The 12,391-nt window shown below is 50.3% G+C and overlaps 1 protein-coding gene across 1 annotated transcript in view; it reads right to left on the bottom strand.

The window, feature by feature from the left end:
- Positions 1 to 12,391, bottom strand: part of Slc28a1 (solute carrier family 28 member 1) — a 43,829-nt gene that overhangs the window by 20,812 nt on the left and 10,626 nt on the right. Inside the window, exons 8-9 of the mRNA XM_038313908.1 lie at positions 10,880 to 10,957; positions 276 to 356 (exon numbers count right to left, since the gene is read on the bottom strand). Of these exons, the coding sequence (XP_038169836.1) occupies positions 276 to 356; positions 10,880 to 10,957 (159 nt within the window). The remainder of the gene's footprint in view (positions 1 to 275; positions 357 to 10,879; positions 10,958 to 12,391) is intronic.

The raw sequence follows: 12,391 nt of genomic DNA, 5'->3' as shown, positions 1-12,391 counted from the left end.
AAGAGCAAGAGACTCTGGGAGGGTGTGGACCCTGGGAGCAGAGGATTCTGGGAAGGCATGGCCTCCAAGAGCAAGAGACTCTGGGAGGGTGTGGACCCTAGGAGCAGAGGATTCTGGGAAGGTATAGCTCCAGAAAGCAAGGAATTCTAAGGTGGGGAGGTAGATCTTGAGCCATGGGACTCTGGGAGAGCCTTCCTGGGATGACAGCATTCTAGAAGGGTGTAAACCTGAGAGCTGGTCACTCGGAAGAACTAAGCACGGGCCTGAGGACTCACCTTCAGAATCACCCACTGCATGAGGCCCACGTAGTAGAGAACCGACATGACGCAGCTGAAGAAGACGATGATAGGCAAAACCTGCCGGGAAACAGAGAACCCCTGCTTAGAGGTGCGCAGCTGGGCCCTGGTCCACTTCCCCAAAGCCTTGCCTCTCAGGGGTCCTGCTTAGAGGTGCGCAGCAGGGCCCTGGTCCACTCCCCAAAGCCTTGTCTCTCAGGGGTCCTCCAAGTGCAGGGAGAAGCCTGAATTCAATGCCAGTGTCCCAGATGACCCCAGACGGGATTTATTTCAGGTCCCTATCTCCCGTTTTTAGTAAGGCCACTGAAGACCCCCACTTTTCCCCAACGTGAGCCTGTGCTGGGCTGTGGGGGTGGGGACTGCCTTTACCACCTGTTTCTTTTTTTTTTTTTTAATATTTATTTATTTATTTATTATGTATACATTATTCCGTCTGTGTGTATGACTGCAGGCCAGAAGAGGGCACCAGACCTCATTACAGATGGTTGTGAGCCACCATGTGGTTGCTGGGAATTGAACTCAGGACCTTTGGAAGAGCAGGCAATGCTCTTAACCTCTGAGCCATCTCTCCAGCCCCTACCACCTGTTTCTTTATCTCCATCACGAGGATGAATCCTTGGGATTGCCATGAAGGTTAAAAGTGCTGGCTCAGCTCTAGCACTCCGATGGACTCTCCTACTTCTTTGTCAGCTCAGTTCTGGTCCATGGCCTGATCAGGCCCCCTCCTCTCTGGGCCTGAATGGGGGAACCCTCCTTATTGTGGCTTTCTGCTTCTGTTCAGGGTCGTTGTCAAACTTGGAGCAGACTTATCCTGGCACTGCAATTAGCACCTCATCCTGCCACCCTGCTTCCTCTTCAGTCATGCCAGGATCCTCACATCCATTCCTTCCCTTCCAGCTCCACAGCCCCACCCCGGGGCTTTCATGCTACAACTCTTTTATTTATTTTTGAAGATTTATTTTTGTTTTAATGACATTAGATGGGGGGACGTGGTACGTGCGCATGAGTGCGGGGGGTCTGCAGAAGCCAAAAACAGGCATCAGATGCCCTGAAGCGGGATCACAGATGGTTGTGAAATGCCTGATGCAGGTCCTAGGAACCAAACTTGGGTCTTTTGCAAGAGCAATTCATGCCATTCTTCACTGCTAAGCCGTCTCTCCAGCCCCACTTCGACCCGTTTATAGTAACAGAACTTGCATGTCTTTGGACAGAGGGCTGACTTCACAGCCCACAGCATGGCTACATAGAGTGAACTAAATGTCAGGAAATGAGAACAGGGACGCTCTGGAAGTCCCTTGAGAAACTAGTGTATAGTATAGTATATGGCCTTTTCCTAAGCCCTTCTTGCTCCCTCAATGCTCCTGCTAAGAATAAAACGGGAATAGGAAAGTAGGAGGAAGTCCCTCTGGGAGCTTGGGAGAAGCTTCTCAAGGCAGGTTATCAAGCTTAGCTTGGTGGTGCAAGCCTTTATTCCCAGCACTGGGAGGCAGAGGCAGGCAGATCCTGTGAATTCAAGGCCAGCATGGTCTACAAAGCAAGTTTCCGGGGAGCCAAGAATCCTTATCTCAAAAACCAAAAACAAACAAAACCATACTGGATGGGGACTGTGTTGTGGAATATTGTTTTAATTAGGTAAAGATGTATTACATTTGTTTATGCTGTGGAATATTGATGTTTTGTATTTGTTTATGCTGCATTTATTTAATGATGTAAGGATCTGCGTTTAGTTATGTAAAGATGTGTTGCATTTTTTTTTTTTTACCTTGCCTGCCTAAGGCACCTGATTGGTTTAATAAAAAGCTGAATGGCCAATAGCTAGGCAGGAGAGGGATAGGCAAGGCTGGCAGACAGAATAAGTAGGAGGAGGAGGCCAGAAAGAAGAGAGGAAAGGACATAGGACACGCCCAGGGCCAGAAGTCAGGCAGCCACCAGCCAGACATAGAGAAAGCAGGAAAGTAAGATATGTAGGAAGAAAAGGTAGAAAGCCCCAGGACAAAACATAGATAATAAGAAACAGGTTGAGTTAAAAGAACTAGCTAGAAATGAGTCTAAGCTATGTCGAGCATTTGATGTGGGATTTCCCTCTGTATACTGTGAATATGTTTTATTACCATTGGTTAATAAAGAAGCTGCTTTGGCTAATGGCAGGGCACAATATAAATAGGCAGGAAAACTAAACTGAAAGCAGGGAGAAAGAAGGTGGAGTCAGGCAGATGCCATTTAGCCATCCGTGTAGCTGCCCAAGAAGCGAGATTACAAACCACAAGTCTTGTGGTAAAATATAAAATAATAGAAATGGGTTAATTTAAGATGTAAGAGCTAGCTATGAATATGCCTAAGCCATTGACCAAACAGTGCTGTAATTAATACAGTTTCTATGTGATTGTTTGGGTCAGGGTAGCCAGAAAACTAAAGAACAGTCTCCACTTACAAGTGCTCATAACTAATAAGAAGTCTGTGTCGTAATTTGGGAGCTGGTTGGTGGCCCAAGAGAAAAAGCCTGCTACAGGACTGGACTTGGGACTTGGTCCATAAGAAATGCAGTTGAGGCCTTCAGGATGGCTCAGAAGGTAAAGGCTTGTCATCCAGTCTGATAACCTGAGATCTACCCTTGAGAGCCACATGGAAGGAGAGAACCGACTGTCACAAGTTGTCCTCTGACTTCCACATACACGTGGCACACACACATACACACACCCTAGCTCCCACACACATACCAAATTAATTAATTAAAAGTTATTTTAAAAGAAAAAAAAGGATGATAAAGTCCAGCTGAAGCGACAGAGCAAACGCCACTCACAGACTGAAACAGGCAGAGCCCGATCCTGGAGTCTGCATTACTAAGGTGAGAGGAGAAAAAAGAGCCTAGGAACCTGAGGTCATCCAGAGGTAGGATGGCCAAAACCAGGCACGGCCAGTCAGCTGGTAGGGAGCCCCAGCACTCTGGCAAGATAAGACTTGAGACAGACTGTCAAACTAGTAAGAAGCCTAGCTAGGGGTGAGCAGTGTCAGAGAAAGGATGTACACACAGACCAGATGCCAAGTAACACTGAGAAGGAACAAGACACCCAGAGATGGCCAGGACAGACAGCATTTCCAGGAGGCCAAGCTGGCAGGGAAGGCCGAAGGGCAGGAGCTGGTTATTTATGTTTTGAAAGGGGAGAGTCTTGCACAATCTCCCAAAACAAGCAGAGGTCATAGGTGGCAGCAAAGATCTGCTCCTGCAGCCCAGCTGGGGATGAAAGAGGAGGTGGGGGGGCACCCCTCCCCCACCCCAACCAGCATCACTGGCCTTCTCTGGACTTCTTCCTCTCCACCCCCCCCCCCCTACTATGGCATGCCTGCTGCTGGGGCTGTAACCCAGCAGGGAACGTAGGTACTGATTTCAGAAACCCCATTCCTGCCCTATAACTCTACCTTACTAATGCATGGGAGCTGAACTATCCACAGCCCAGGGTGGTGACGTCATTCTGCTCTCCCAGCAGCCAGTTCTGCATACCATCTAGTCAGCCTGTGTAATTGGTCATGTGAGGGACTCCAGGGCAGCCAACCGGCTGGCTACAACCCCAGGCTCAAGGCAGGAAGGTGTGTCCAGGATTGGCAGAGTGGGCATCAGAAGGCCTGTTCTCACTACAGATGGGGGCTGTAGGCGACAGAGAAGCCACCTTTGGGGTGATGTGGTGAACAGCAAAGGAGGGAAGGGGGAAGGGACATGGAAGAGAAGAAGGGTGGCCTTTGAGTAGCTTAGTGATAAAGCATTTGCCTAGCATTTGAGGCCCGGGGTTGGAACCCAAGGAGCCCCAGCACCAGAAATAATAAAAGAAAAGCATAAAGGGGAGAGAACGGGAAGGGAGGGGAGGGGAGGGGAGGAGAGGGGAGGTGAAAGGAAGGAAGGGGAGGGAAGGGGAAGGCAGACAGGCTCCGATTTTCTGAACTAGGGTATGTAATAATGTCCCTATAGCCAGCATGACCTCACAGCCCAAAAACCACCTTTGGACCTACAGTGCCTGGGATGGCAGACAATCAGGAAGGATTAAGGAAGAACTATTAACTATTAACTCCTACTATGTGCCTGATGGGAAGTCCTACTATGAGCCAGATATCCACTGATACATGGTGGCTCGTGGATCCTCAAAGCAACTGAGATGTTTGTAGCCATCTCCACCTAACCAATGGGTACACTGAGGCTCTGTGGTGTGAGCCGCCTATCTGAGGTCACACAACTGAGGACGGACAGAGGCCACCTTCTGCCAGGAACGCTGCCAAAGTCCTGCACACAGCTGAGGGATCTGCCCTGGGAAAGCTTGCGTCTCTGTTCAGGGCAGCACATGTCCCCGCGCTAGGCTGAGTCTCCCAGACTCACATCATAAGACCAAAGCCTGGGTGACAACAGGATTAGAAAGGCCAAGGAGGTGACTGGGTTACGGGTGTAGCCCTCGCAGATGCGGTCAGCCCCCACCTTATACAAGAGGGCTCTGGAGTGCTCCCGGTCTTCCACCATGTGACTATGACCAGGAAGAGAGAGTCCTCATCAGGACGTGACATGGGAGCACTCGGCTCACCTCCCTGGCCTCTAGAATACCGAGTGAATTCCTATTGTCCGTGAGCCAGCCCGCCTATAGTTTTTCATCACAGCATCCCATACCCTGAGAACCATTGCTGCAGAGGCCCACACCCTTGGAACCAACTTCATCCTGCCGGGGAAGTCAAACCTGTTCAAACTGGCTGTTTTTTTCTCAGCCATCCCACGTCCTTCCTTTCAGCCTTCCAACTCAGTCCCTGGCTCTCATCCCAACCCCTCTCTGAAAACCTGAGGGGATTAGTGTCTGCATTAGGCAGATACCCTCAAATTCTGGGGAGATAAAAAGTCTCTTTCACCTCAGGGGCTCCTCAGGGGGAGTCGCTGAAGGACAGACACTGCTTAGCTGAGGAGGTGGGGCCTATGCCAGAGGCTGGAGCCATCCACTGTGAGAGAAAGAGGACGGATGATCTTGGGTCAGCCAGACCCAGCAAGAAAGCAGGAACTGGGGACGTGAGGAGGGGGGCACAGGGGGATTGGGTGGAAAGTTACTAGAAAGGAGACAGAGCCAAAGCAGGGGTGGGGACCGGGGTGAGAGGGTGACTAAGCAAGCACATGCAGCCAGGAGCGGGACACCACGTAGACCGTGCAGAACTCTGGGCCCCGGAGAAGCTGGAGGCTGAAGAGGTCCCAGGGTGATTCTACTTCCTGGACACAAGATCGTTTGGACTAGGTCCCAGCAGGAGACAGCCTAGGTTCTAAAAATCTGCAGGCACTCAGGGAAGGCTTCTCTGAGTGGACACTGGCCAGAGGCTTAGGCTAGGTTGGGAGGCTCATGGGAAGAGCCTCGAGTTCAGCTCAGTACCCAACAGACCCACGGTACCTTGAGGGCAAGTCTCAGTGTTGAAATGGGTGTGTGCCTGTGTGTCCTCTCAATGTTGAAAGGTGTGTGTTTGTGTCCTCTCAATGTTGAAAGGTGTGTGTGTGTGCGTGTGTCTTCTCAGTGTTTAAAGGTGTGTGTGTGTGTGTGTCCTCTCAATTTTGAAAGGTATGTGTGTGTATGCATGTATGTGTGTCCTCTCAATGTTGAAAGGTGTCTGTGTATGTGTGTTTCTATGTATGCGTGTGTATGGCCTGACCTTGCTAAGGTTGCCATTGGCTAACACACTGACCAGGAATTTATGTGCAGGACTGACCTCCCAGGAAGTTTCTAGAACTGGACTGCAAACTGCTGAGGATGACCAATGATGAGCCACTTACTACTGGTCCCCTAACTGAATGCTGAATCCTCAAGGGTTCTGTTTGCAAGCGTGCCTCTCCAGTGTTTTTAAAGGTGCTTCTGGGTCACCAAGAAAAACACCATTCCTGGCGTCACCTCAGAGTGTGAGGAAGTGGGCTGTCCAGTGACAGGTCTAACGCTGGGCAGTCCTGCCTCCCTGGGTGATTCAGGCCCAGGACTTGGCTAGACCCTCTGTAAATCAAAGCGGAGGTCAAAGGCCGCAGGGCTCCTGCCTAGTTCTGACAGTTGAGGTGCAGTGGTTCAAAAGGGTGATTTGAGAAGAGACATGTGGCAGATGTGTGCATGTTCTTCCAGAATGGATGGCACAGCCTCCACCAGGGAGGGAAGGACACAGCAGCCATACCAGGGACACCGACAGTCTGGAATGGGGAGCCTTGGAGAGGCATCTGCTGTTTGCCTGGCCTGGATCCCCTTCCATGCCTTCTTTTGTACAGAGGATTTCCTGTCCACCAGCAACCACCTTCTTCACAGTAAGCCTGGGGGCTCCTGGGGCGACAGGTACGTCCTTCTCAGGTGTGTGCTGTCAGCCAGGCCTAGAGCCACTTGTGGGAGCTAGCGAGAACGTCAGTCTCTGTCTGTCTGTCTGTCTGTCTGTCACTTTCTCTCCTTCTCTTCCTCTCTTCTCCCACCTCTCCTCTTTCTCCTTTCTAATGTTGCTAAAGCTAGTTAGATACAAGCCTGGTAAATATTTACCACCACGGGCTGGAGAGACGGCTCAGTGGTTAAGAGTATTGTCTGCTCTTCCAAAGGTCCTGAGTTCAATTCCCAGCAACCACATGGTGGCTCACAACCATCTGTAATGAGGTCCAGTGCCCTCTTCTGGCCTGCAGGCATACGTGCAGACAGAATATTGTATACATAATAAATGAATGAATGAATGAATAAATAAATAAATAAATATTTACTGCCACCTCAAGACAGCTCGCTCATAGCTAAAACCGGGAATCAGAACCAGGACAACAGCAAGAGGAGACTAAGGCGGATAGATCCCAGGCCATGTTGAGCACCTGGATCCAGTAGGACCCGAAGTCCTGGTACTTCCCAATCACAGAAATTCATCTTTTCTGCGCCCTACAGCCAGTTTGACTTTCTGCATATACAGCTCTTTAAAAGTTAAACACTGGTCAGAAGTACAGCCCAGACTCCCAGATAGAGCCCCAAGCTGTGAGACAAGATGGGGTGAGGGATCCATCGACCGCTGCTTTTCTCAGGCAGGGATGCTGTCTGCCACCATTGCTCTAATCATATACTAGACCCCTAACAGTAGCTTGGAACACTGGGGGACCCTGAAAATGTAACCAATCACAGGTCCTGAAGGGAGCTAGCATCCTGCCTCTCCTGGGAGATACTCCAAAGGAAACATTTCTCTTTTGGTTTTGGCATTGTGTTTTGAAACGAGGTTTCTCCATCAGGAACTCACTCTTTAGACCGGGCTGGCCTCGAACTCAGAGATCCACCTGCCTCCCAAGTGCTGGGCTTAATGGTGTGTGTCACCACCATCCAGCTAAAAGATGCATGTCTAAGGATTGCTTCCATTCAATCAGCGTTTTAATTCCATAACCCCAGCTTCAGAGCACAATACAAGAGCTCAGTTGCTCCGGTTGCTGGATGCAAGGTAACTGGTTTAAGCATGGTCATATTTTCTAGTGCGGTCCAATAAGAACCCTGGACCGTCCAGCTGGCAGAGGAGAGTGGTTCTGTGCTAGCCGATGGGCTGTAAGGCTGAACATCTGGTGCTGATGGGGTAAACATGGAATGAGGGATGAAGCTGACCCCGAAGGCTAAGCAGAACGGCTGGGAGGCTGCAGCTGTTCTGGGGCCAGGTTCTGGCCTTTGCCTGCTCCACCTGCCCTTCTAGTCAGTGAGCCAAGAAGCAGCCTGGCCCCCTCCTCCCTGGGAAGTGAGGTGCAAGCGGGGGAGGGGAGTTTCTGTCCCACTCAACCAGCAATCCCAAAGAATGCTATTTCTTTCTTTCTTTCTTTTTTTTTTTTTTTTTTTTTTTTTTTTTTTTTTTTTTTTTTTTTTTTTTTTCGAGACAGGGTTTCCCTGTAGTTTCTAGAGCCTGTCCTGGATCTAGCTCTTTTAGACCAGGCTGGCCTCGAACTCAGAGATCCGCCTGCCTCTGCCTCCCGAGTGCTGGGATTAAAGGCGTGCGCCTCCACCGCCCGGCTAGAATGCTATTTCTTACAAGCTGGGAGGACCCGGAGCTCTTGCCACCTAAGAAAGGGGCTCTAATGTCAGGGCATAGAAACTATAAAGCAAGAACACTGGACTGGGGCTCCAATCTTAACTCACTGACTTTGCATAAGCGTCAGCCACACAGAGCCTCAGGTCCCTCATCTATAAAGGGGATAATTGTTCTCTGAAGGGTTGGTGTGAGCCCAGCCACATCTCCTCTCTGTAAGTTGGAGCAGCTATTAGGACTTACTCCCACCCCACCCCTGCCCCACCCACGCCCCTCAGCGGTTTGTAATAACCCTGGACTGCTTCAGAGTCTGCGTTTGGCCCTTGAGGGATAAGAAGCCCTAGGCCATGCTACAGGAGTTAGAGAGGAAGGTTCTTGACTCTGGCGTGGTGTTGCGAGCCTGGAATCCCAGGTTTTGGTAGAAGGGTTGTGAATTTAAATTCACACTCAGCTCTGTGATAAGGTCAAGGCCAGCCTGGGCTACGTAAGATCCTATCCCAGCACTTGGGAGGCAGAGGCAGACAGATCTCTGTGAGTTTGAGGCCAGTCTGCTCTACAGAGGGAGTTCCAGGACAACCAGGGATACATAGAGATGTCCTATCTTAAAAACAAAAAGAAGTTCAGCCATTGTCTTAGACCACAGGGAAATGACTCCAGGGCCACAGGGTCACTGTGACTGGGTGTCCTTGTACAACCTTCCTAGCAGGCCCAGAGGGACTTCCCAGGACCTCATTCAGCAAACAGCGGAGCCCCTGGGCATGGCTTTGTGAGGCTTAAGGCTGAAGGAAGGATGCAAAGTAAGACCAAGCCTTGTCCTCAAATGACCAATGCTATCATGACAGCAGCTCGGGGAGCTGAGGGAGAAGCAATGCATAGCTGTCTGCTGTCCCCAACCTGGTATCCCTAGGCAATAATGCATCGTCTTTGCTGAGCCCCTTGCCGGCACACACCAGCATCCTGCCTACTGTCTTTCCTATCCGCTGTTGCCCCTACTTGGTTGTGCAGATATGAAGAGAACAGTCCCCACACCCTATGGGAATGGTACTCAGGTGAGCATGTTAGATGGCCAAGGCCTTCCCAATGTCTTTATACAAGAGGGATCTCAAGGGGCAAATCTGCCCAGGGTCGGGCAGACTCTAGGAACCTGGGACCCTCCCTTTCCTTGTAACCCAGCATCATTCAAACTATTTGGACAGGCTGGGTCTTCCTCATGGGGTCACTGGCACAACAGACCCTGAACCCCAAGAAAAAGTGGTAAGAGGTCAGGGTTCAGGCCCAGAAGAAAGGGCTGGACTTTGGCTCACCACAAGCCCAGAAATCTCTAGGTGAAGCTAGAAGCCCCTGGGTTCAACATCCCCAGCTGTGTAGAAAGGCTCTGGGAACAGCTATCAAAGGCATCAACTCCAGAACCTACCAACATCATCCGTGCAGCCCCTCCATGGGCTTAGCGGTCTAGACAGGCAACAATGATTCATCTCCTTGTTGCTATGGCACCAGAGGCAGAACCCTGGGGCCAGACTGTCGCTCTCTCTCTGTCTGGCTTTTGGAAATGCAGTGTAAGTCTGGAGTGAGCTTCAGGATCTCTGGACAGTTTGGCTGTAAACCAGGCTATACCAAAGGGGGAATCATACCAAAGTCCTCGCTAACCACATTTCAGAGGCTTGGCCAGGTTACCAGAGGGAAAAGAAATACATTTACAACTCCTTTTAGAACAGCAAGGGGGACCGCATCAGCAGTAGCCCCAGCAGGAGTTGCTCTGTGTTTTTCTAGTCATGGGCTCTGCCATGAGACAATGGAGTCTTGAAAACAGAAGAGTAACTTTAACCTTAATTTCTTCTATAATATTTTCATGACTGTAGATGTACAATAAAATGTTGAGAGAGCAGGAGAAGAAGGGGGAGAGAGGGAGAAAGGGGAAGAAAAAAGGAGGAGAGGAGGGAGCTGCAGTCTGTGGCTGGAATAGGAGTGGGAGGCTTCTGTGGGGGAGGCTGGCCCTGAGGGGTGGGAATGGGAGGGCCAGACAGGAAACTGCATCTACGGAGCCAGTGTCCCCACAGCAAGCTGGGAGCTATCTCTCTATCTCTCAGTCCCTACTTCCTGCCCTGGACCTTCTAGCAGCTCTGTGGTTAGTGCTTAAGAAAAATAATACAGCAGGGAAGTGATGGTGCACGCCTTCAATCCCAGCACTCCGGAGGCAGAGGCAGGTGGATCTCTGTGAGTTCGAGGCCAGCCTGGTCTACAGAGTGAATTCCAGGACAGCCAGAAATACACAGAGAAACCCTGTCTCAAAAAACAAAGGTAGGAAGGAAGGAAGGAAGGAAGGAAGGAAGGAAGGAAGGAAGGAAGGAAAGACAGAAAATACAGAAATAGCAAACTTCCCCACATTTTACAAAATGTAGCCCAAATGTCATCAGACAAACAGGTTGCTGGGTCCTTTCCCACCCTGAGCTTTGGCTTCATTAGCATCCTAGGGACCAGCCTGTGCCCACTGGAGCCCTCATCACCTGAGTTCAACACGTCTCCGCTCAGCTGGCTCCCACAGCAACTGCCTACCCATGCTGGAGCAAGAGTCCACTGACCTGAAAGGCAAAGACATCCTTGACCAGAGCCTCCCCGAAGACAAAGCTGGAGCCGGCCTCGGTGTAGCTCAGGAAGACCTAGAGGGAACACAAACACAGGAGTGGGGCTAGGAAGGGGAGTGGGGAGAACCATGGCTGGAAACCCAGGCTGGAGTGAGTAGCTCCAGCCCAGGTGCCACAGGCCTTCCTGCCTCAAGATGTGCCAGCTCTGGGGCACAGTCCCACCATGCAGCCTCCCACAACAGTGTTTAATTTAACTTAACGAAGCATATAAGAATGAAAAATGGTAAGTTTTATGTCATATATACTTTATCATAGTGAGTCCGAGGCTAACCTGAATAGCATGAGACACTGTCAAAGCAAAACAGATGGATTATTTCATGCCTGTAATCTCAGCTGGGAAACTGAGGCAGGGGGATTGCCAGGTGTTCAAGGCCAGCCTGGGCTACATAGTGAGACTGTCTCAAAAACTAAAACAAGCAAACAACAGCCCTGAAGTTGGAGGTGAGAGCTCCCTTGGTACAGTGCTTGCTCATAGGAACAAGGCTTTGATCCCCAGAATCTACAGTTTTTAAAAAAGCCAGGTGCTGGAGCAGATGCTTAGAACCCGGTGCTGGAGCAGGTGCTTATAACCAGGTGCTGGAGCAGGTGCTTAGAACCTGGTTCTGGGGAAGTAGGCACGGGGACCCTCATTAGCTCCAGGTCACCATCTTACGTGGCAAGCTCCAGGCCAGTGAGAGACCCTATCTCACTAGAGACACTGCCTGAGGGATGACACCCAAGACTGTCCTCTGATCTTTACATACGTGTACACTTGTAACTACACACCACGAGGACATGCATACACACGTACACAAGCTAAACCAGGCCGGCTCCAAGACATGAAACAGCTCAAAACAATAAAAACCAGATAATATAAGCTGGGTATGATGGCATACGCTTTGAATTCCGGCACTTGGGAGGCAGAGGTAGGCAGATCTTTATGAATTTGAAGCCAGCCTGGTCTACAGAGATTCAAACCATTAAAGCCTACATAATGAGACCCTGTCTAAAAAGAAAAAAAAAAAAGAGGCAACTGAAAAGAAAATGAAAACGAAACCAAGTTTGACTTCAATAAACTTTTTTTTTTTTTTTTTTGAGACAGGGTTTCTCTGAAGCTTTGGAGCCTGTCCTGGAACTAGCTCTTGTAGACCAGGCTGGCCTTGAACTCACAGAGATCCGCCTGCCTCTGCCTCCCGAGTGCTGGGATTAAAGGCGTGCGCCACCACTGCCCGGCGTAATAAACATTATTTCTAAGCCCAAATTCCAAGTGGGTAATTTCTGTTGTTAGCAATTTGAACTCATACACATCCTAAGCCACTGAAAACCACTGCAGGTCACATGACCCAGCATCAGCACACCCTGAGAACCTCACCATCCGGGAATCCATTGAACACCAGACCCAGCCTCTGACAGGATGAGAACTCCTTGGGCTGGTGACTCCTGCTAGCGCCTGGCCAGCACCCCCATCCC

The sequence above is a fragment of the Arvicola amphibius genome, chromosome 12 (assembly GCF_903992535.2).
Source record: "Arvicola amphibius chromosome 12, mArvAmp1.2, whole genome shotgun sequence".
In the NCBI taxonomy this organism is placed as follows: domain Eukaryota; kingdom Metazoa; phylum Chordata; class Mammalia; order Rodentia; family Cricetidae; genus Arvicola; species Arvicola amphibius.
This window is presented reverse-complemented; position numbering and strand designations above follow the sequence as displayed.